Genomic DNA, 26,622 nt, shown 5'->3' on the forward strand with positions numbered 1-26,622 from the left:
TTGTAGTAGTAATTTGTTCAGTTGCGTCTCGTGTGTCTTTGTTGGATTTGTGTGTATTGGTTTAAATTTGTTAGGTGTCTGATAGGATGTTATTCATTTTCTGGATGTATTCATTCGTGTTCATTATGACTATAGCGTTACCTTTATCTGCTTTTAGAATTTTTATGTTTTTGTCTTGTTTTAGGTTGTTTATGCAATTAATGTCTATTTTTGTAAGGTTGTTCTTCAGTTTTCTGTTTTGTGAAATTATGTTGATGGTTTATACAACAACTTGTTTATACAACAACTTAAACCCAAAATAAACCAATATAAAGGAATGCCTTTATACCTATATTAATATAATAAATATTATATATTCAAACATCTAATACCGCCCTCTACATTTCGACACACAGTTACACAACCCCTTTCAAACATGTGGTCAGCTTCCGGTCAGTTACCTCTTTCTTTGTGAACCTGACGATGACCGAAGAAGGTAAACGTTGTTCGCTCTTCTATGTAAAGTGTTTTCTCAGCCCAAACGAGCCGTTTTGCATATAAATTTCTCAACAAGTGGGTTTCTCGTCATCACTGATTATTGTTTCATCAGCGGCGACTGTACGAGAAGTGTAAGTTTTGTGTTTTCTCAGTGTATTTGTACTTACCTGTTACCTGTTACCATTATGTCTGAACTAGCATACCGCATACACCACTATTAACAGTACACGCCACACGATCGTTAAGAAACTAAGGAATTTAAACCAACGAATTATTAATAGAAGAAATGACATTTATTTTATTCAACAATGTAGAAAAGAACAACTAACCCCTAATTTTGTAAAGGTAAAACTTTCAAAAAATTTTAATACATACACAAACATTATACAAAATTTACAGAAAAACTACTGAAAGCCATGTTGAACACAAAATACAAAGAACTACATGACTAACAAAAACAAAAATGAATCTAGACCATCAACTGGCATGCTGCATTAAACCAGAGATTTACGGACTTATACAACGAAACATAAACCAAATCAATACTAAAAACGACAGAGACAAAAAGATCTGCCACAACAAAAAACTAAAAAACTAAGATGCAAACAACAGAAAAGACACCAAAACGACAAACCGTTGACTAACCTCATAATTAACAGATCCGACTGTCAATTAAACACAGACGAGATACATCTACTTAACAAAGGACTCAACTTCGCTATAGCACCTAGGCACATTCCAACCATAGAAATCAAAACATGTTTAGAAGATCTAGCCAGGAGACTTGTGATACTTTCTACAGAGAACAAAAACAAGGAAACAACCAAAAACAACCAACAGAAAGAAGACAACTTAGATAATTTTATTGACATCCAACAGCCAACCTTCCCAGGTAAAATTACAAATTTATATTTTCCAGAAACACCTAAAACAACATCTTAAACGATTTTTTCAAAGAATTTTCTCACAAAACCATCAACATAATTTCACAAAACAGAAAACTGAAAAACAACCTTACAAAAATAGACATTAATTGCATAAAAAACCTAAAACAAGACAAAAACATAAAAATTCTAAAAGCAGATAAAGGTAACGCTATAGTCATAATGAACACGAATGAATACATCCAGAAAATGAATAACATCCTATCAGACACGAACAAATTTAAACCAATACACACAAATCCAACAAAGACACACGAGAGACTTAACTGAACAAATTACTACTACAAATGAAAAAAGCCAACACAATTTCACAAACACTTTATTCCTACCTACGTAAAACCGACTCACGCACACCACAAATATACGGCATCCCCAAACCTCATAAACCAGATTGTCCATTACGACCAATAATGTCCACATATGAATCGTTTAATTACAACCTTGGTAAATACATAGCATGGGCATTCTCCAAATATGTAACATCAGCCAGCTCATTTATCAAAGACTCTTTTAATTTCAAGTCTAATCTAAATCAACTTAATCATAAAGCCTTAATGGCCAGTTTCGATGTTATATCCCTCTTTACAGAAGTTCCAACCACTGAAGCCTGCAAGATAGCCTTAGAACTCTATATCCGAGACCCTAACCCAACTATAGAAATTCCCAGTAACCAGTTAGCAACCCTCATAGAATTCACCACGATAAAGACAAACTTCATGTTCAACAACCAAAACTATATACAAACAAACGGCCTAAGCATGGGCAACCCAGTATCACCAGTTCTAGCCAATATTTTCATGACACAAGTTGAAACACAAGCAATTAACACAGCATTACATCCACCACTATACTGGTATAGATATGTAGATGACACGGTTAGGGATTCAAATCTACAGAACACATACTTAATTTTTCAATCACATTAACTCTATACATCCCAACATCAACTTCACATGTGAACAGGAAGAAAACAATCAAATATAATTTCTTAACCTCAAAATTACAAGAACTGATACACAATTCCAAACAGAAATCCACCGAAAAATCACCCATACTGGACTATACATTCCTTGGGACTCAGCACATGAAATAAAACAAAACTCAACATACTAAGAAACCAAATAAACACAGCCATAAAACTATGCTCACCAGATAAAATTAACGATGAATTAGACAAAATAAAACAATACTTCACCAACATCAATAAGTTTCCTCCACAAACCGTAGAAAACATTATACGCACACACCTAGACAGAAAGCAAAATCAACCAACTAAAGTAAATACAGCTCAAGAATCAAAAAACCACGAAACCATATACTGCTGTATACCATATATTCCGACATCAGCAAACAAATAACCAACATTTGGCAAAAATTAGTAACAAAATATGACATTCCAATTAATACCAAATTTATTCAAAAACCAGGCACAAAACTAAGGTCTATACTGTGTAAAAACTACACTGACAAACACCACACCAACATTATTTATAAAATACAATGTGATAACTGCCACGACTTCTATATTGAGAAACAAGTAGAAAAATGGAAACCAGATTCAAAGAACATAAAAGTCACCTTCACACGTTTTCGAACACTGCAAGTCAAATAAACACAACATAACCATAGAAAACACTCAAATACTAAATAAAGAAACAAACATAAACAAACGTAAAATTAAAGAAGCCTTACTTATACAACAACTTAAACCCAAAATAAACCAATATAAAGGAACGCCTTTATACCTATATTAATATAATAAATATTATATATTCAAACATCTAATACCGCCCTCTACATTTCGACACACAGTTACACAACCCCTTTCAAACATGTGGTCAGCTTCCGGTCAGTTACCTCTTTCTTTGTGAACCTGACGATGACCGAAGAAGGTCGAGACGTTGTTCGCTCTTCTGTGTAAAGTGTTTTCTCAGCCCAAACGAGCCGTTTTTGCATATAAATTTCTCAACAAGTGGGTTTCTCGTCATCACTGATTATTCTGCAAGGGGAGTTCCAAATCCAAGAAATGATAAAAGGAGGACAGGCCTGATGACAAAGATGGCACCAGACCTGACTGAAGACATACATATTCATGGTTCAACGATGAAGTACAGGAAATAAAAGATAAGAAGACTATAATTAATTTGGGAAGGAATAAGTGGGAGTGAATCAATGGAGGGCATGTGCAAGGAGAGACCATTCCATGTGTAAGATATGGTCTTAATGAGAAGATAGCAAGTGACTAGATTAAGTGGACTTGTAACATGCATAATTATGAAACTCACTGAAATGGACACAAAGGAAAAGATCCAAAGCCAGGAAGCATAGAGATCTGAAGTGTGTCCCCCTTGCTGTTGACATGAGACAAGAAAGTGAATAATATGGAACATATTTGATACATAAGGAGGAGAAGGAATTATGAGAATGCTTGATGGATAGCAAGCAAGTGAAAAACATAAGTAGGGAATGCCCTTCCACAGAGAAGCATTTATAATAGGTAAATGTCTGGACTGAGAAAAGGTAAAGTGAACACCAGAATTGGAAGTGAATAGGTCCAGCTACCTATTTTCAAGACACGAAGGAGGGAGGTAGATTTGTCAGGTTGAGGAATCCTGAGAAAGTTCCACTGGTCATGCACTGTAGGTGATGTATTTTTACACAACCAAGTGGAAGGAGAGTTCAGAGAAGCTGTGTACCTCAAATATAGGAAGTAAATGTGAGGTGTGAAATATGGAAACAAGACAATAACCCTCTCTCTAAAGGCATTTTTTTCTGTATGTGTCACAGAGGTTTAAGACGTTACATTCAAAATAAATTAAGGTACCTTATTAACATGATATATAAATAAACATGGTATCAAAATGTGGCTAATAATCTAAATATAAGTTTTAAACTCTTAATTTTGTAAGTTAATATTTTTAAAAATCCCAAATTTTTTCTAGTATGAGAATTGTAACATTTGCTCTCTAGGTGTCCTCTATTTTCTAATTTATTCAGCTCCCCTCCAAAAAGTTTGAAATTCAATTATTACTAATTTTAATTTTGTAATCATTCAGGTAAAGCATAATTTTTCATAGCCTTTTGTCTGTTTTGGTTACAGACTCAAACTAGAAAATCAGATCCCTCCTACCACACCCTTCACATTCAGTTTTTCAATAATTGCTAAGTTCTCACCAGTGTTTAAAACTATATTATTTACAATCAATAGAAAGCCATTAAGTAAAAAACGTACAGTAAGAAGATACTTTAAAAAATTATAACTCAAAACGTAGGTTGAACACCATCCTGATTTTTTTTTGTAGATCATATTCAGAGATGTAAAATATATGGTAAAAATCTGGCCTGAAGTAGGGCTATTTTTAGCTAAATCATAAGTTGCATGCAACTAAATTTTTTTACAGGAGATCTAATAAACTTTTATTTACAACAATTGCTGACTTATCAACTGATATGTTATAGGAAATTTGAAAACAAAATTCAGCTTTGTATCATATTAAGTCTAAGAGCTATAGCTTATTAAATAAACCAATGTTTTTTACGATTTTGGATTTTCAGGTGATTTTACAGCCTCACTATGAAAATCCTAAAAGAGATAAACTTGGTTTGAGACCATTTTTGAATTCTGTGAGATTAATTCAGGCAGTGTAGCAAATTTCAGCCTTCTACCACCATTACTCTTGCAGCTTTAAGCAGCTAAAGTTGCCTGAAAATTAATTTGTCAAAAATAAAAATAAAAAAAATTAAATTTTACAGGGCTGTACATCAGAAACTATTAGAGATATTGATCTAATCTTTGGCAATTTTTCATTATATGGGTAGATGAGCACATGTGAATTTTTTCAAGGCATTCTGAGGGGGTGATCTGGAAAATTTTTCAAAATCTGGATGATTTGACATGGAATGACCCAAGTAGGAGATAACAGAGCTCGAAATATATTTTTAGACCTAATTACAGCTTAGCTATGTGGGATTTATATAGTAATTTATAATTTCTTATTTCAAAATACACATAAAAACCTTAAAAAATTATTTTGTTTTACATCCTTCGTATGTAAAATTTCACAAGGCTTAGCAGCTGATGGCAAGTACAAAGTTCATAAGTAGAAAAGATGATTTTCTACATTTCTTTTTTTACTGTCCTATGTTTAAGAAGAAACAACTGAAATTTAAGAACTTATTTGTAAATAAATAAAAGTAATATATACATACACATGTAATATATTATTACCAAAATATGACTATTTTACAAAATGCTGGTCCTCTAGAACAAAGCTAAGAGGTCACTTACCAAAAGCCAATTTTATATTATCAGATATGGTGTTGAGAATGTATGTGTGTCATATCATTGCAACTTCTTTAATGTTAGTCATAATACACTGGTGAAATGTCATTAATTAAAAATTAATATATACATAGATGTCTAATGTTATGATATTGATGCTTAGACTAAACATTTGTGGTTTCATGTTATAACCTACAATCATTCTAGAATGAAAATATCATAATTTACATCTATTTTCTGATTTTTTTATGGTCATTACCAGTTTGTCAAATCAACCAAACCTACACAGAGATACAACAGTAAAAATAATAGACAGAATACAAAGATTTTATAAAGAAAAACAAAAGTTTAAGAATTATTTTGAGGTTAGATAGATTTTTGCATGTAAATTTTCACTATTTTTTGATGCATAAAAGTTTTTTAATCTCAAAATCCATATCACTTTACACACTGCACAGTTGACATTAAAAAAGAATGAGCAAATCATTGAATAAAACATCCATTTTGTGTGAAATTTACTGATAATCTGTGAAATCTTGTATACATTTTAAAAAGCTACATCATCACTGCTTTATGGTTACTTTGAAGGATACAGGCTGGGTGAATCCACTCACCTGTAGTAAGAGAATTAGTGTTCGGAGGAAAAAAAAAGCTATTTATTCTCTTGTGGAAAGATACTCACTTTGCTCATTACATTATTGTAGGGAGTGCAGGGTAAGATGATAATTAATTACATCAAATTGCTGTGCAATAATGAGACAAATTACTTTATGTAATGTTTCATTACAAAAAGCCCCCCCGCTAGTACAATGGTAAGTCTACAGATTTACAATGCTAAAATAAGGGGTTCGATTCCTCTCAGTGGGCTCAGCAGATAGCCCAATGTGGCTTTGCTATAAAAAAACACACAAATTCATTGCAAAAAAAATAACAATGAAAATTATTTTTGTAACAGTAAAAAAAGTCAGAGAAAGAGAAACTTACTGCATTATCTGGATGGAAAATGTATGAAGCTGGAGAGTTGTCAAGTATAACAACTCTGTGCAGTTCCCTTCCTAATCGTGCCAAGTCCTGAAATAAAAATTACATTGTACATTACAAAATCAGCTACATGCAAAAAAATTTCAAAATTATATATAAAATTACATCATAATACATGTAATATTTATATATAAAATTACATCATAATACATGTAATATTTATATATAAAATTACATCATAATACATGTAATATTTATATATAAAATTACATCATAATACATGTAATATTTATATATAAAATTACATCATAATACATGTAATATTTATATATAAAATTACATCATAATACATGTAATATTTATATATAAAATTACATCATAATACATGTAATATTTATATATAAAATTACATCATAATACATGTAATATTTATATATAAAATTACATCATAATACATGTAATATTTATATATAAAATTACATCATAATACATGTAATATTTATATTCTATACTTATTATTATTATTTTCCTGAATGCCACATACAAAAAACAGAAATGTTTAAGTTTTCAAAAATAAGATAAACCATCAATGAATTTTGTCACACAAACCTTTACTCAAATTTAAAATTTTCTAACGTTAAGTTCCAGGTGAAAAAAACAAAATCCTAGATTGTCTAAGAAACATAACTTTTTATAATAATTATATTACTAGAAATCTAAGTTAAACCTTTATGCACACATGTAAATGAGAAAGTACAATACACTTTTAATTTAAGAAAACACATTAGAAACAAGCATAAAGAATTATTTTGTTGTTTACTATTTCCCATTAAACTCATTTCATTTTAAACATTTATCTATAAAGAATCAAATGATTTTACCCAGTCCTGCAGAAGGCAAACATTTTCTACAATGAATACACCCACATGCGCACATGTAAATGAGAAAGTACAATACACTTTTAATTTAAGAAAACACATTAGAAACAAGCATAAAGAATTATTTTGTTGTTTACTATTTCCCATTAAACTCATTTCATTTTAAACATTTATCTATAAAGAATCAAATGATTTTACCCAGTCCTGCAGAAGGCAAACATTTTCTACAATGAATACACCCACAACAATGTATTCGAGGTGTGTACAAAGTTCATGAAAAAGGTTATTGTTCAATCATTTAATTTTGTTCATGAATTAACACTTACAACAATTACATTAAAAAGTAATAAATTTATACACCTTTGTGTAGAAATATAACATAAGAAATATCAATCATAAAAATCATTAAAAAAGACATCACTTAGTAATGTAAAACACTGAAGCTGATGGAACATTATTTTCATTTAGGTGTCAGGTTTGAAGAAACTTCTAAGTGATTGGAGAATAGCTAATGGTTCTAGTTTTTCATATCAGCTTCAAAGTTATAAACCTTAAAAGTTAAAAATATAAAACCTACATTACACAGCATTAAGTTGGTTTAAAAACTTTACTAAAATTTGTTTTTATTTAGTTTATACTGCACATGTACACAAAAACAATTTTTGCATTAAAAATTATCCTTTTAGTAACATGGTACTTAACCATCAAGCCACTGTTTCATTTCAATCACAATTAATTAGAAAACTCTGGCACAAACATTTAATGAATAAATGTTTTCTCAAAACTGATAATCATCAGGCAGACTCCCACAGTCAAGAAAATTTCATTAATATGCATAATAATTTTTTATCAAAATAATTAAGGAACATAAAACTTTAAAAGAATTACAACACAGATTAACAGTTTGAACAAACAAGAATTAGATAAAACCTAAGTGAAACACTGATTTAAACACAAAACGAAGACAAGACAGAATCCTAAACATTGTTTTATTTTTACAGGAAATGAAGATAACAAACAATAAACAAAGAGGGAATTCTAGACTCAATGCTGCTTTGTCCATGGAAAAAAGTAAATGCTGGTGTGTCTTAATCACTTCTTTCCCTTACTCCCTCAGTATTAAATGTCAGAGTTCTATCCTGGAGGATATTAAAAACAGACCAGAGTAGAGTAGCAATACAGCAAGGTTGCCAACAGCTAACACTTGATTAAACAACTAAATTTGTAAAAGCTATGCCAACATGTCACTGTCAGTCTCCATCACATATAAGTTTGTTGTCACACAAACACAATTAAAATATCAGGACCATGGCAATCTATTAGTTGTTTTTTTTAATTTGTGTTGAACTAACAATATCAAGACACATGATATTGTGTCTTTTAGCCAAGGAAAAATAACCCACAAGACACTTATTAACAGGAGTCCCAGTTTAGCAATTTTCAACCTTCTGTTGTTCAGACTATAGTAATCTTAAATATCGTCTATTTTCAGTGATTGTGTTTCACTGGACTGTAATTTCATATATGAAAATTCAAGACAATCCACTAAAAACATGTGATATACAACATCCCAATAATCACTGATTTTTTTTATTATTCTTTTTTACTTTGTATCAAAAGTATGAAAACTTCATTTGATAGAGAAAAACATACTTTTGAGTTCTTTTTCACATTAGGGAAAATGACAGATCTTTACAACTTACAATAAGGTGTACATATATATATATATATATATATATATATATATATATATCCCATATGCAAAATTATTCAATAAACACTGCTCACATTGAATGACAATTTTTGCATATGTCTACAGAAAAAGATGTGTAAGCTATTGGTGTAATATATTTACAACAACTTTGCCCAAGAGTAAAATTAGACAATTTTCAGTTTTTTGTCATTTCTATCAAAGACAACTGATTTAGAGCACCAAAACTATAGGTGAAATGACATACAAAGACACAAGTATTGGTTGGGCCAAGCAAACTAGATTAGCAGTTTCCAGCTAAATTTCAAAAGAATCATATGAGTGAACAGTTTTTGTTCATTATTTATTGCAAACTTTTCAGCACAAATTTATTAAATTTAACAAAATTACTCTAATTACAGAGCATTTAGTGTCACATAATATTAATTTAAATAATGAAGCTTGATACAGCTGTACCAACTGCATGGGAGTGATGACAAGAAACTGTTAATCTAGATTCAATGGCATTACTACACAAGAAGCTATTAATTCTGTTTTAGAAAAGAAAAACTACCTCACTATATATTATAAAGAATCTGATTAGTTCTGTAAAGTAAAGGTTTGTTCCCATAAAAGGGTTGTGACCCTAAAGTTAATGTTGGTTACTACCAAGTGTTATTTTATTATTTGGTGTGGTTCGTTGGTGTGTAATGACAAAAAAATCTTGATATCTAATCAAAAACACCTTAAGGTGTGAATAAAAAGGTGTGGTAAAAAGAATTCAGTGTACAACTCAAAGGAAAGAAGTCAAAATTATAGTTAGCTATACTGCATACATTTTACTCGCCATCATGTACAGAGTTGATAAAAAAAAGTAAAAAACTGTAAATCTCAATCCAAGTAGATTTTAATATTTAGTAATAAGCATAAAAATCACACTTCTTATCAGCACAACCTTACTCATGTTGGTATTTCCATACATAATCAAGTAAACAACAATTTTTAACATGCTGATATACATAAACTGCAGATATATATATAGAGAGAGATTAACATAAATTACATATGAAGCCACTGGACTAAATTATACTTTGTCTCATCTAGCTACAGTTACTCAATTCTTTATTCAGATCCTTTGAAAACAAATGTACCAATACTGATATGCCAAAATTAACAGCAAAGAGTACATTTCAGAATAGCATTTGTATATAAAATTGTATGTTTTAATAAGATATGCACACACCTCAGTCAAAATTCACAACCTGTTTACATAGTCACATTCAGAATTTATTTAAACAATTTTATTACTAAAGTATGTCAGTAATTTTGGCTATCATAGTTTATAATTCAAGTTTTTAAATTAAGTTTTTATTTCTTAATTTGCAAATGAAAAATTTACATACATTCTCACACTATACCACTCTTTGTGATATAGTTCATTTTTGCTGAGTATTCTATTTTACTGATATTCTTTCTTCTCTTCTATACATTTTAAACTGTCCAACTAATTAAAAACAAAAGTTATAGATAATAACAGAGCAGAGCACAAGATCTAAACCTCCTACCTTCTAGTTTGCTGAGATATGAATAAATTTGTCAAATGTACCAGTGAAGCTCCTTCCACCTTACCGTAGTTTTCAAAGATATTACCTAAACTACAGTCATATTTGATGGGCATACTTATAACCATTAGAAATGATATTTATTCCTTAATACAAATCTTATGACAATTTCTTTATGGTGGTCACAGCAAACAATTGGCTTTAGATTTCTCTGTCTATAAATGTTGTTGTTCAATTCTATGAAGTTAACAATCTCTTAAACTCATTTTTAACTTTGTTAAAAAGTCAGTTAACTGTCACTAATACTCCAGTACTAAGTATTTTTTGTGTTCTGAAATACACAGTTTATAAGAACACAAGTCACACGTGGAGCACTTGCTTCATAAATTACCTAGAGCTGTTTTATATTGCTTTTGAGGGCTGTTTAAAAAAATACAGGAAGTAAAACCATAAAATTAAAATAAAACAGATGTCAAAAGTCCAATATAGTTGAAACAGTGAAGATCAGACTGACTATCTAATATTCACAGAAAAATTTAAAAACAAAAAGTGTGGTTTATTTTATTTCATATTTTCCAACTTTTCCTTTTCAACTGGTGATTTCACTAAAATTAGTGAAAATAAAAGGTAAAGTTTCACTGAAAAAATATGCACTTACAAGGTTCTAAAGGTTACGCAAATGAAATATGAAAATTGCAAGACAAAAAGAAGTATTTTTATTTTTAATATTAAAATCACCAATCACTCAGATGGACACAGTAAGGGCTTCAGAAATTCAAGGGCAAATATTTGGTAGAAATACCATCAAAAATACAATTTTTAGTGCACGGCAGACTTGTAAAGTCTGCCCCAATGGAACAATATCATGTGTAGAGGGTTAAAATGTTTAAAGATTTAACCAACATATTTCTATTTAAATCCATTAGTAATAAAACCATCAAAGCACACTACTTTTTTAAAACATGTAACTATGCATTAAGTTTTCACCTTTGATGAAATCATACCCAACTTTCTGATAAACACTTTTTAAATTCTCTGAGCCAACTACTTCAGTGTATAAGTGATAGCTTTGTGAAAACTAAGCTTTTCATTTACTGCTAGAAAAAACTAACCTTTACATAATTGCTTCTATAGAAGACACAAGATTCCCTGAAAAGTCTTGCTCTGAAAACACCCCACTTATCCAGGAGGTCAGCTACAGGATCAGCATACTAAAAATTAAACATATTTTTAAAAACTGAAAACAAATAATAAACAGAATCTAGGCATACAACACCATCTAAGTAAGACTGCACAACACACCACTACATCACTTTAACAAAACTGAATTAGCTATCCTATATTAATAAGAATATAAAAAATAATTTTAGAAAGCACAATTACTAATAATTTAATATTTAAGAATTTTGTGTCTATTTTTATTGATCATATTTGAAAAGGAAGAATATTAAAAGCTTTGCTAAGTTTTTATTAACAGTTCATTTAGTAACAATCTTTTAGAGTAAAATAACATTTACTGTTAAAATATGTATGAAAAATTGTTCACAATTCATTTCAATGACAATTTCGAAATTTCGATTAAAGTAAAACTAAATGAAGAACAAAATGCACATTAAAAACAAACTACAAAAAATCAATTTGTAAACAATAGTATTATTAACCCTTTCATTGTTTCAAGTATCAAAGTTGATGCTTAGGTGGTTGAACTGAAGCATTTAAGTCTCACATACAATACTCAAAGCCATTATCTTAAAAATGGATTTTATGACATCAAGCATATCCTTTCAACTCTAACTCTTACTGGATGTACACAAAAAGTGTAACTTTCTCTTTTAACTATTATATAGACAAATATCATTCAATTGACAATGATGATGCAGTACTCTATAATATTGAGGAAATATGATAATAAATTATGATACTCTAGATGAAGCAAGAGTTGCAATATTACCTTAATACACTTGAGTGCCACATGTGATACTCGGATGTTGTAAACGTCACAGTCCTAAGTATACTCTAATTAATAAATCTATAAGACATTTTAGTCCAAATGATGTAAATGACATAACAGCACAAAAAGCATCGTAGGTTAGATAATTAATTCATGTCAAACAACTATTTATAGAACTTTACATCTACATTTACGGCATACACGTGGAAAGTGCTTTTTAACTATTAACTCAAATAATTTTGTTGTTTGTATATATGATTTATAAGACAGGTATTCTTTCTTCAATATTTCAGAATGATACACATCTCTCATACTAGAAACAAAGATAAAATTTTTCAAATTTTCTACAAAACCTACTTTGGCAAGACTGGCTGTAAATAAAACACACTCGTATAGTTCACCCATTTTCTTTAAGAATTCGTCAACAAATGGCCTCTTCAGTACATACACCTATACCAGAGAAAGAAAAAAACACTTAGCGAAAGATCTAATTATTTTAATGTGTAACAAATAATAAGAGATTACCAAAAAAACAGGTTAATGTGTTCAGCTTATCTGCATAAATTGAAACAACTAAACTAAATCAAAATGCTTTAAACTTTGTACACACTATAAAACTTCTATATGAAATAAAATGTTTTTAGCAACTGTAATCACTTTTAGCTTCTGAAATTCCTAAAGTTTATTGTTAAACACTGTTCTTAAAAACCAAAAATAAATATATCTCTCATTTACAGCTTTTCTTTTTCATAACTTATGCTAAAAACCCTTTTAAATATATTCACAAATTTATTTTAGAACAAAACCACATCTTTCTGTGTCCACTGTGGTCAACCAAACTTCATGTTTTAAAAGTTGTACTTCTGTAAACTTACTGATAAAACATTTGTTCCCTGGTGGTACTTCTTAATAAAACAGCTTTCATGTGAGTAACATCATAACAATGAAAATAAATGTTGAAAAAAATAAAATGGACAACAAATTTTATTTTAAATATGTAAACAGTTTCAACTTAATCCATATTTTTGCTTTTGTTTTCCCCCATATAACTGCTTTAAAACAAATCTAAATACCTTAATGGTCAATAACGATTTGTACCACAAACACTTTTTGAACCTTTAATCAAGCAACTAGTTAATCCTGCATTATCTTCTTATAGTTTATTATGCAAAAATTCAAAACTGACAAAAATTAATTTTTGTGTCTGTAATGCAATATAGATACTGAACAGTGTTACCAGAAATACTTACCTGGTGTACAATGCCATCTATTTCCACAGGAACTACAAAATCAGCATTACTGATAGGCTGAAAATTCAAGTTAACATTCAGATGTTACTTTCTTTTTTCCTTATTTAAAATAAGATAAATTAATAATATGGTTACAACTAAATTAATATTCATGTGAAGAACCTCTTATGTAAATTAAGGGAGGAAACATCAAGAAAAGACAATATAATATTCTTTGTATTTTACAAACATTTTCTATGGTGCTCACCAGTACAGCAGTTTAGTAAATCTTATCTGCTTGACATCTCACAAGGAGAATACTCAGTTAGAAGAGCAGGTGAATATTATAAACAAAATTATTATTAACCAAGGTCAGTAAAACACAACATAGAATCAACAAAAATCAAAGCTGCAGATGGAAATTGTTAAACAAATTACACAAAAATACTTGAGTCCTTTCCACAGACACATCTTGTAAATAAAACTTCTTACATTCTAAGAATGCACAACTATATGTACTATATATATATATTTTATGTTTAATTAGGTATTTAAAAACAAAATAAATTTGTGAAAGAATCTTCACATGTAATATGTAGCAAATGTAAACTCAAAAATAAAAGGTACCAACTTGATATAATTTTGAATTATAAACATACATTCATGTTTCACGTAATATTCATCAATCTAGAGGCTTTTCTAAATCCTTATAAAACTGTAGTATTTAGTTTTGGCCAATTCTGAGGTACTTAAGAGTAATTACCAAAAACTTATTTAATGTTAATACACAGAGAAATAAGATTTTTTGAAGCTTTACTATAACAAATCTTGTGTAGAATATTAAAACTAGGAGAATGTTTTATAGACTGTATCCTAAACTGCTATACAAACATATACAAAAGTTTAACTTCCCCAATTTAAATTTCCCAAGAAGTTATATCTTTCTACAGTACACTAAGAAACTTAACCTCAGTGACAATATTGAAATATTGAAAAAATAAATAAATAAAAATTATGTCAGAACCACTTGAATTATTTTGGATAAATGGAATAAAAAAGTTCATTGTTAACTCTGATCACTGGCTTCATTTGTCCAGAATTCTAGTTTGGGGAAGAAACTTCAAAATAATAACTGAAAAAAAAATGTTGCACAGAATTAATCTAGACCTGCTTTACCAATATTCACTATTTATACAATTACCTTGAAAGAGCTATGAACAAGGGTTTCATCCAAGTCTATGACCATGCACATCTTTTGAACATCCTGACTTTTTGCTGCAGGGAGGAGATAGGCACCAGGGATCTGAATCTGAAATTTTGAGTTTCAACATACTTTTATTTAACCACTTGTTTAATTATATAAGCAAAACTCCAAAATTCTCAAACACCAAGAAACACAAAAATGTAACTTAATAGAATTTCATCCAAACGTGAATACAACAATCATAATTCTAAAATACTGAGTTTACTGAAAAACAGGTTGCTAAATTTTGTCTTCATGATAAGACTTTTGTCTTCCAAAGGAACAGTTTGTTTCCTTTGCAGATGTTAAACTGGAAGGCCCCAATTTTTCAACAGTAAACTTATGCTGTATTTCTGTCTTTACAGAAACTATGATAGTTAATTTTAGTACCAAGTATTATAATTTCTTCTACGTTTATGAAATGGTTAAAAAAACAAAAACTCATTTTAGTCAATTTAAAAAGGAAAAAAATTTAATTTTAAACCAATCTAAGTTTAAACTTAAACCAGAAGAGAAGACTTCTGCACATTTATTTCAACTATTAGTACCATATTTCAGTCAACAGTAATAACTGACAGAGGGAACACCTAACAAGTTCTCATAAGTTTTTAACCCGTATTAATTGTAAAATAATTACATAAAATATGAAAGCAACCTCATTGCTTATGTATAAATAAGCCAGAATGATTTATAATGTAACAGTCTAATAATTAAGGCTGGGTGATTAACCCAATCAAAGTAATCAATAATCTATGAGAACTGACTACATTGCACTGTGACAGGTAAAATAGCTGATTCAATAAAATTAATGTCACAAAAATTAGCATTTCTCATTATTACTGTTTTTGGTTCTTCCCATTAAACAAGTAATTGAAATATTAGACATTATATTTCCAATGGCACAATTATGAGTGACAGTACAGTTGCATTTTGCTTACATGCAACTGATGAATGCGAGTATGTAGCTTCTTAGCCATTGGTTACATCACTAGCCACAGTGATGTCTGTCATTCGTATTTACTTCGTATGGCTAGCTAACAGTAAGCATGAAGTTAAAACAGGATTTTTTTTAACCTTTTATTTTCTGATTCTTGCACCATAACACCTCCAAAAAAAAAGAAAAGAAAATAACCTCAATGTTTCTGTACTTAACATACATGGTTTAAAAATAACATAATAGAATGCTAGTGCACAATATATATTTTTCAAAATTATTTTTCTTAATTTATTACAACATATTGAGAACCAATCAGTTAAAACATTGTTTATTTCTTAAAAACTATCAAAATAGCCAATGTTACATAGGGCAAGATTGTTTTAATGAAAAATGTTACAATAACTTAATATTCAATATTCTTTACATCCTCAAAACAAACTAGACTGTTGAATAACTAGCTCATTTAACCTTCTTTGTCAGAACTTACTGGGTATTGACTAATGATAACCTAACATTATTTAACATATTATGTTGTTAACCTCTTTTCATGAATAAAACTTTTATTCAGTTACTACTAGTTCAAGCTAGATATGAAACACTCAAAATGGAAAAGCCTGGCTGTCATCACCTGCCACTTAAGCACCACCTAGTTACCCTGGTATAGAAGAGTTCAAGTTGTTTGGTTTATTGATTCCTCATCATGCATGCAGGTTACAAAAAAGATATGGCAATACAAGTATCATATCATGAAGCTGTGATATGATTGTATCAATACATCATCTGATATGATTTACCTATCTTCACAAAATTGAACAGTGTCAGTAAACCTTTTAAATCTATTTGACAGAAAAAAATTAGAATTTCTAATAAAGTATTTTTACTAAAAATTAATGATTCAATACAGGAAAATGAGTATTGTCTACTACATGTTGTCTCTATTTCATCAAAAACATTACATGCAAAATAACATAACAAATTAACAATAACAAAATAGGTATCAACTTCTATTCCTATTTTACTTCTCTTGCCAGCTGCCATTTAGTTGATCAAAGCTAAAATTTGAAAAAGCATTGAAGTGTGAAGTACTTTAAAAAGACAATGTTAGTAATATAGATAATAAATTACACAAAAGACTGTAAAACTTTGTAACAAACAAAACTTCTGATATCTAGGTACGTGTTGTGTCGACTACTGTGATGAGATACACACCCCTAGTTTCTATAATTTCTTCCAGCCTGTACTATAAAGTGCAAAGAAGTTAAGCATTCTAATGTGTTCCTTCTAACTTTCTGTTAGTATTAAGAACTTCTTCCTTAAAAGCTTAGAATGTTTTTGTCATGTTTTTTTTTAAACTTCATAGACATTTGAAATATCTACCTTATGAATCCTTTTAACTTTGCAATAAGAATACCTAGTATTAACAAAAGGTTTCTTGCCAATAAAGTAAACATTACAGTTTCTTATTTTTTCTAAGAGCAATATAAACTTGCTTTAATAAAATTGTATATATCATGCACTGTGACAAAACTTCGGGCTAGGGTTCTTACATGAAATATAAAAATTATTTTAAACAAAGAACAAAATTTTGTCAGATTTAGTAGCATTGTGAAAATGTATAGGCAGAAACCTATACAATGGTATTAATTGTTTTTTCAGCTTGTTATAGGTTTTGTACCTCATAACATGTATGCTACACTTTCACGTGCAACACTTCAGGAGTCAAAAAGTAACCTTATCCTACACTATTGCACATTTATGATATATACCACATTAAATGAAAGGTAAATTAAAATTTTCTTTAAAAAATAGGAATATTAGTCCCACATGAAAATAACTAATTAGTTGAACATAATCAATTAATAAACCTGACAATTAAGCAATTAGCAAATTCCAATACTCATCACCCAACTTTACAAAATGATACAACTAGGAATTTTAATTAAATTCATATATTCTAAAAAACTTTCTTAAAAGTCAAATGAAATTCAAACATTTACCTTTGGAGAATATCTTCCATTTTCTTCGGCATAAATTGGAGGATTAGTCTGACCAGCATTTGCACCGAAACAACATAACAGGGTACTGAGGAAACCTTTATTTCGAGGTTTTTTTATCACAGGATAGGCTATACAAAAATAATATTTCTTTAACATTATAACTTACTAGTTATCACAAAAGCTCTACAAAACCACAACATAACCATAAAAAAAAAGGATACATGAATATATATAATAAAAAAGTAAGTACATGATTAATCACCTACAATTTTTAAAACAAAATATTTAAATAAAATCTTACTCATACATGCATTCAAGGATTAAAACTACTGCAGCAACTAGTTAGTTCCTAAGAGCCGTTTGTTTGTAAGTTACTTAAGTTTCATAACTAACGCATATACTCAAGCCAATTATGTAACGTTAAAAATAACTTAAGACCATATTTACAGAGAAAACAATAAACACAAGTGTTAAACATACAATACTTAGCAGCCGTAAACCTCTGTCTTTTATTTGACTAGTGTTGAAACTAGCTTTATTCCGTTAGCACTCTATAAGACTGAGTGAACATGCTGTTAACCATATTGTATGTTACACATACTCTGATTTATTATGCTACTCGTAATTCTCCAGGTCCTAGAAATAAATTAGTTTGGTTAAATCGTTTACCATGTACATGAACTGAGGAATCACTTTGGGCATAGTTATTAAAAGAAAAGAAAAATGTTTTAACCACACAGCACATATATATTAACAACCAAGACAGCTTGTAGTTTAGCTGTTCATTTGCACTCTAGCAAACAAACCTATACATAACAGGTGAAAGTTTTCACAAACATCTCTCAGCTCCCAAACATATTAAAAATATGACTATTATGTAACAAAACTTCTTTTGCATGAACAAGTTATCTGCCACTGCTTGGTTAAAGAGGAAATACAATACACACTTTAAATAAATGAAACCCCAGACAATTTTTTTGTAGAAATTAAAGCAATAAAATTCATTTTATCTACAAACTCATCTGGATGAAAATTCATTGAAATAGTTAAATTTCAATTCACTCCATAAACAAGTATATTGAGATTTAAGCAGCTTTATAAGTGTAATAAGCTTTAGTCTAATACAGTCAATACTGTAAAATAGTCATTGTTAATATTTAGAGATTTTAATGGTGGTTTTAACCGTGCACTTTTAATGACCACCATTTTGTTTCATCACAATTCCAACTCTTACCTTACATGATGATAACTACACAAACACACACACTGTAATAAACATCTAGACACTTATGTAATGCTAACAAAGTTATTAATTTACTTGCATACTTTTATGTACCAATATACTTCAGCTTTTTATGCAAATGGTGTTTCACTAACATAGTTATCTCATGCATTTCAGGACTACCACGAATATTTTGTTTTGTGTTGCTTATGAAGTAAACAGAATGGACAAGTTAAATCCCCAGCTACCTCTCATTTATTCACTATAAAAAAAAAACCCATAAATATCATTCACAATGTGGATGCACATCACACAAAAATGTTTTGATTCAAGACACCAAAGTTATTAGTTTTATTTTGCACCAAAATAATATCAATTCCACCACCTAACATACTAACATGTAATAAGTGTCGTAATTCAATGTTCCTTGTCACATGGAACTACAGTAAAGGATATAAAATTTTTATAATATACATGTGTTTTTAAATAACATTTCTAAGGCAAAGATGTTTTATTCCAAGAACACAAAAACTAATCTCATACACATAGGTTAATAAAGGAATTATTTATAAACCACAAATACAAATTACAGTTAAGGGCAAAATTCTTTATGCCTAATTCACCAGGATTCAAACAAAATTGTATGTTTAACAGAGCCTTTAAAATATGCATTAAAGAGCAACAACAATAAAGGAAACATAATCCTCCAACCAACAACATAAAGAGGCAAATAAAACATGAGTAAACAACCAGTACTAAGATAACAGAATATAGGTTGAATATGGTTGATTGATTGTTGATTGATTTAGTGTTTTATGGCACAAAGCAGCGAGGCTATCTGCGCCAGACATTCTGTAAAAATGTAAAAAAAAATAAATAAATGTAGTAATAGACATAAATGGAAATGAAGGTAAAACAAAAAAGTATAAAACCAATGTTGACACCTAGTCTACAATGTTAAGATAGAAGGCAGAGTATAAGAAGTTGTAAGGTATTTACTCTAGCAAAAAGGTAATGATCATAACCAGCCAGGAAGATTAACAGGTAAGTTCAAGAACCACCATCAATCACCTGAAGTTGGCCTTTCCAGTCCTGGTTATGTGTCATAGCAGCTATTATCAAAATGTAAAAGAATAAAAGTTTTAAAAGACACTCCGCAAAATCGTAATAATGAGTAGCCAAATGTCCAGTAAAAAGATAAAAGTCAAGTAAATGGAGTAAAATTTGTAAAAGTAATTGAAAATAAAAGCAAAACTGCAATTAAAACAGAAAATGGCGTAAAAACCAATGTTGACATCCAGTCAACAAAGTTGTAAAGAACTACCTGTAGCAGAATGGTAATGATCGTAACCCGCCAGGAAGACTAACAGGTAAGTATAAAAACCACTGCCAGTCACCTGAAGTTGGTCTTTCCAGTCCTGGTTCCGGGTTATGAGTCAATATGGCCAGTACTAAAAAGTTAAGTAGTAAAAGTGTGAAATGATATGCAGCAAAGTATAATAACAACTTCGCCAGGACGACTAACGAGTAGTTCAAGCGGATAGTTCAAACAGTAGCGTTAGTCACCTGAAGTTGGCCTTTCCAGTCCTGGTGTCGAAGTTATTTAATGTTCTGGCCATTGTCCAATGTCAAATTGAAGGAGAGAGATTAAAACTGTAAAAAAGGAACCACAATTAAAAAGGTGTAATGAATAAATATGCAACACTTAAATGAGATTAAAAAGATTAATGGTCATTAAAAAAATTAAAAACATTATCAAGGTGGACAGAGTCACCATCACCAATAACTCTGTCCAATGTTACAGATTGACCCTGGGAAAAAATATGTTTAAAATATTGCCGTCGTTGAGAATTGTAACGATGGCAAGAAAGTAAAATGTGGCTGATAGTGATTTGAGTGTTACACAAACTACACATTGGTGCATCAGTTCCAGATAAAAGAAAATGATGAGTTAAAAAACTGTGACCAATGCATAGCCTAGTGAGAACAACTTCCTCCTTCCGAACTTTACGGAAGCTAGATGGCCAAAGTCCAATTTTGGGTTTGATTTGAAAAAGTTTGTTGTCACGTTGCTCATTCCAAGTGGACTGCCAGCTGGCACGGAGCCGAGCCTTGAAGACAAGACCACAGTCCATGTACGGAATAGGCATAGGAGTGATGGTGCTGAAGCAGACATATTTAGCTGCCATGTCTGCAAGCTCGTTCCCGCGAATACCAACATGGCCTGGTATCCAGAAAAACTGGATTGAAGTAGCTGCTAATGAGAAATGGGCCAGTCGGTTTCGAATATCAGCGAGAATAGGATGTGAGCTAACGTGTAGCGATTCCAAGGCAAGTATAGAACTAAGCGAATCAGTATAAATAGTGCAGTTGGAGTACTGCTCAGCTGCAATATGATCCAGGGCAAGAGATATGGCATACAGTTCAGCAGTGAACACAGAAGCTGTAGAAGGGATTCTGCGCACAACTACTGACACATAGCAAACCATAGCAGAGCCCACTGAATTACCTGATTTGGAACCATCTGTATAAATGGGAACTGAATGATTGTTTGAAAGATATTCATTGAATAAAAGACGGTACTTCCAATCTGGAGTATCTGCCTTTTTTAGGTGACTGAAAGAAAGGTCACATTTAGGGGCTGTAATAAGCCATGGTAGGATGGGCCGACCTGTGGAATCTGCAATGTTATCCAAGGACAGACCCAATTCATCTAATTGCGCCCAGATGCGAAGGCCAAACGGAGCAATGACAGATCGTCTGTTCTGAAAAAGTACTGCCCACCGAGGAAGGAAAACACATTTCCAGGTGGGATGCTTTGGTAAGGAATGAAGTTTCGAAGTATATTGTAAAGATAGTTGCAAACGGCGAAGGTGTAGAGAAGGTTCATGAGATTCAATGAATATACTTTGAACTGGAGAGGTACGGAAAGCCTCAGTGCAGAGTCGAAGTCCTTGGTGATGAACGGGGTCCAGCATCTTTAAGGCAGAGCCATAGACCATTGACCCATAATCGAGTTTCGATCTAATAAGAGCACGATATACCTTTAACATTGAACAGCGATCTGCCCCCCAACTGGTAGAAGAGAGAACACGGAGGATGTTCAGTGCTCTTGTGCATTTGACCCAAGCTGCTTTAAGTGTGGTATAAAGGTCAGTTTACGATCAAAGATAAGCCCCAAGAACTTGGTCTCCGGGACCACTGGCAGCAAAACTTCACCGATATGAAGTTCAGGATCAGGGTGAATACCCCGTTGACGTCAAAAGTGCATGCATACAGTTTTGGACAGAGAGAAATTAAAGCCGTTCGCCAGAGACCACTTCCGTACACAATTGAGGCCGGTTTGTAGTTGCCACTCAATATATCTCATGTTTGATGACTGACATGAGATGTGAAAGTCGTCGACATACAGCCCATTCGCAACAGTGAGAGGGAGTTGTTCAGTGATGGCATTTATCTTTATACTGAAGAGTGTAACACTCAATACACAGCCTTGAGGGACTCCAAGTTCCTGTACAAAAGAACGGGAAAGTGTCGAACCCACATGAACTTGGAATCTCCTGTCCATTAAAAAATATTTAATAAACATGGGTAGATGGCCACGTAACCCATATATATGGAGGTCTCGCAAAACGCCATACCTCCATGTTGTGTCGTAAGCCTTCTCTATGTCAAAGAATATTGATACAAGATGTTGGCGGTTGAGAAAGGCTTCTCTGATAGATGTTTCAAGGCAATTAGGTGGTCTGTGGTGGAGTGCTGTCGACGGAACCCACACTGGGTGGGCGAGAGGAGGTTGTTTGATTCAAGGAACCAAACAAGACGAGCATTAACCATCCTTTCTAATGTCTTACAGAGACAGCTCGTCAAAGCAATTGGACGGTAGTTTGAAGGAATCTTGGGATCTTTCCCTGGCTTAGAGAAAGGTAAAATAATAGTCTGGCGCCAGGCATCAGGAAAAACATTCTCCTGCCAGATCCGGTTGAAAACAATCAGAAGGACATCAAGAGAAGCAGGAGATAGATGGTGCAGCATGTCATAATGAATATCATCAGGTCCAACAGACGTACTGGCAGACCGATGAAGGGCCATTTTTAGTTCCACCAGGGTAAAGGGACAATTATAGTCAAAGAAACAGTCAGTTCGAAAGGAAAGAGGTGATCGCTCTGCCCGAGTTTTGATGGCCAGGAAGGTGGAGGAACAAGCAGAAGTGCTAGATACCCAGCAAAAGCTTTCACCTAGAGTGTTAGCGATGTTCCGAACATCAGTCACCTCCTGACCATCAGAGAGTAAGATCGAGAGGGAGATAGAATTGTAGTGTCCATTAACCTTTCGAATCCTGTCCCATATGATCTTGGAACTGGTGGTAGAAGATATGCTGGTTGTGAACTTAATCCAAGATTCCTTCTGGCTGTGACGTCTTACCCACCTAGCATGTGCAAGGGCCCGTTGGAAAGCAACCCGGTTTGAAAGTGTGGGATATCTATGAAAAGTATCACAGGCCCGCTTTTGAGCCTTCCGTGCTAAGTGGCAAGCAGGATTCCACCATGGACGAGGATATTGTGGAAAACGTGTCAAGGTTTTAGGAATACACTGAGCAGCTGCATGTGTAATACAGTCAGTTACCGCTGCTACACAGTCGTCTATTGATGGCTGATTTACGATGGCAGGATCAAGTTCTGCGAGAGCAGTGAAAGTGGGCCAGTCTGCTTGATCCAGCTTCCACCGGGGCACGCAGGTAGGGTGGCATCTACGACGGCCAGTCTCTCTCAAAAGGATCGGAAAATGATCACTGCCTAGTGGATTACTGTCAACCCTCCATGAAAAATGGAAGAATAATGAAAAGGAGCAAACTGAGAGATCAATAGCGGTAAAGGACTGACTAGGTGCATGAAAGTAAGTGGAAGAACCAGTATTGAAAAGAGAAAGATTGTGATCAGAGAGCATCCGCTCTACAGATCGGCCCCTCCCATCAATAATAGCACTTCCCCAGAGGGGATGATTAAAATCCCCTAGGATTAGAAATGGAGATGGCAATTGTTCAACAAGAGCATCAAGATCTGATTGATCATATGTCTTTCCAGGGGACAGGTACAGAGAACAAACAGTGATGGTATGACCCAAGGAAACACGGATGGCTACAGCCTCCAAGGGTGTGTTGAGTGACGAAGACAGGGTGGGCACGTGTTGATCAACCAACAGTGCCACCCCTCCATGTACTCAACCATCACACAACCTGTCATTTCTGTACAGAGAAAACTGCCAAATGGAGACAGTATCAGCAGTTTTGAGAAATGTTTCTTGTAAAGAAAGACAAACAGGATGGTAGGAAGCAATCAGCGTTTTGATATCATCCAGATTAGAACGTAAACCTTGACAGTTCCATTGTATCAAGGTGGCCATTTTTAAGAACGGGTAGGTGAAGTGGCTGGAGAACCCTTCGGTTTACGACCACGTCTTTTTTCTTTACTGTCTTTAGTCGGAGGAGGTCTATCAACCTCCATGGATCCTGCTCTGGGTCGGGTGGGCAGGTTTTTGTTATTGGAAGGGGAATCCAGTGACTGAGGACGCGAACGAATAATTGTTTTGTCTCTTGTGGTGGGAGAAAAAGATGTATCAGAAGAAATGCCTGTATTTGAAACTGAAGGATGTGGATCTTGAGGTTTGTTGGAAGGTATGGGAGGAACAGAGATGGGTGTGGAAGTTGATTCATCAACCATTTTAACCACGGAGGTCAAAAGGCTTTTCATTTGTTTTGAAAACGATTCTCTTGGAGGCACAGAGAGATCTGTCTGCACTCCCACTGTAGTTGTGGAATGAAGTGCAGCAGCATATGTCCGAGATGGAGTTGTGGACAGCAATTTCCGAGCCTCAGGATAACTAATGTTATGTGTCGTTTTCAAACGCTGCACCTCTTTTTCCTCCAACCATTTTTGGCAAGAATGAAAGTAAGAGGGGTGAGAACCTTTGCAGTTTACGCAATGTGGGTTCATGTCACAGTTATAGGCATCGTGGTCCTTGCCTCCACAACGAGCACATGTCAGGGAACCACGACAGGATGTCTTTGAGTGGCCGAATCTCTGACATTGGAAACATCGAAGAGGGTTTGGTATGTATGGCGAACCCTGCAAATGAGATAACCTGCCTTGATGGTGGCAGGTGCACGTGGTGAAGTAAATGTTAAAACGAGGGTATTTGTTGGCAGTGTAACTCCATCTTTGCAGTGGAGATGCCTCACTGCAGAAACACCTTGAGTGGAGAGACCAGCGAGAATCTCTGACTCTGGAACGTTCTTCAAATCCTTTCAACAATAACTCCTCGTGAAGAATTCAAGGTAGCATGGGGTGTAACCTCAATAGGTATATCCCCAATTGCCTTTGAATTCAAGAGGAGTTCACTGTGTTGAGATGTGGATGTTTCAACCAATATGTCACCAGATCGAAGTTTCTTTACTGATTTTGGAGAGCCAGCAAGTCCCTCTAGTCCCTTTTGAATAAAAAAAGGGGACATTTGCCCTAAAGGTTTTCGAAAGAGAATGTAATATAAGAAAATGAGGTGCGTGTGTTACTGATGTTGAAGATTGCTGTTCTGAGTATTCAAGACGTGGTCGCTACCCATTGACTGTTTTTTTACAATTTTATTTAAATTTTTTAGAGGATCCATAGGAAAAAGAAAAAATTTTGGTACCCACTGACCCCACCCACCATGGAGCCCTACAAGGGGATGCACTACAAAGTCACGCAAGGACAATGCAGTAACGCCAGGGTTTCGTGAGCACTATACCCAAACACCAGCATCAGGCACAATGTCCACAACACCCATTGAGAACTTCCAACACTGGAACTTGGTTGACTCTAGCCCAAGTGGACCAGCCGATTGACCCAAGGGGGGCCACCCAAAGGCCGCCCGTCTACAGGAATTCGAGGCCAAAGTGGTGTGTTAGGGTTGGACCCCTCAACCACCAGGATCCTCTCCTCCCCTTCACGGGTCGCCACGCACGGCAAACACGTGGGTGGATGTTTAGATCCCAGAGAAGGTAACCAGATAGAACAGAACCTTCCCTGGGAGGTCCCCTCACCACGTACAGGAATCCACACCGAGGGGGTTGAATATGGACTTCAGTTCAAGTTTTTACACATAAACTACTTCACTTAATTATGTACATGTTGTAGTCAAGAGCATCAAATGTATATATAGCAGTGTGATTAAAGGTATTAATGATACACGTA

General features: G+C 32.9%; 1 protein-coding gene across 6 annotated transcripts in view; it reads right to left on the minus strand.

Moving 5' to 3' along the window:
- The window catches only part of LOC143222087 (carboxy-terminal domain RNA polymerase II polypeptide A small phosphatase 1-like), a 49,415-nt gene that overhangs the window by 14,794 nt on the left and 7,999 nt on the right, over nucleotides 1-26,622 (minus strand). For all 6 annotated transcript variants that reach the window (XR_013012000.1, XR_013011999.1, XM_076448012.1 and 3 more), the window contains exons 2-7: nucleotides 18,172-18,299; nucleotides 15,196-15,303; nucleotides 14,016-14,072; nucleotides 13,123-13,215; nucleotides 11,927-12,025; nucleotides 6,688-6,774 (exon numbers count right to left, since the gene is read on the minus strand). Coding sequence is in view for 4 of the 6 variants with exons in the window: in XM_076448012.1 (XP_076304127.1) it covers nucleotides 6,688-6,774; nucleotides 11,927-12,025; nucleotides 13,123-13,215; nucleotides 14,016-14,072; nucleotides 15,196-15,303; nucleotides 18,172-18,299 (572 nt within the window). In the remaining 2 variants the exon portion in view is untranslated. The remainder of the gene's footprint in view (nucleotides 1-6,687; nucleotides 6,775-11,926; nucleotides 12,026-13,122; nucleotides 13,216-14,015; nucleotides 14,073-15,195; nucleotides 15,304-18,171; nucleotides 18,300-26,622) is intronic.

The sequence above is a fragment of the Tachypleus tridentatus genome, chromosome 8 (assembly GCF_004210375.1).
Source record: "Tachypleus tridentatus isolate NWPU-2018 chromosome 8, ASM421037v1, whole genome shotgun sequence".
NCBI lineage: Eukaryota > Metazoa > Arthropoda > Merostomata > Xiphosura > Limulidae > Tachypleus > Tachypleus tridentatus.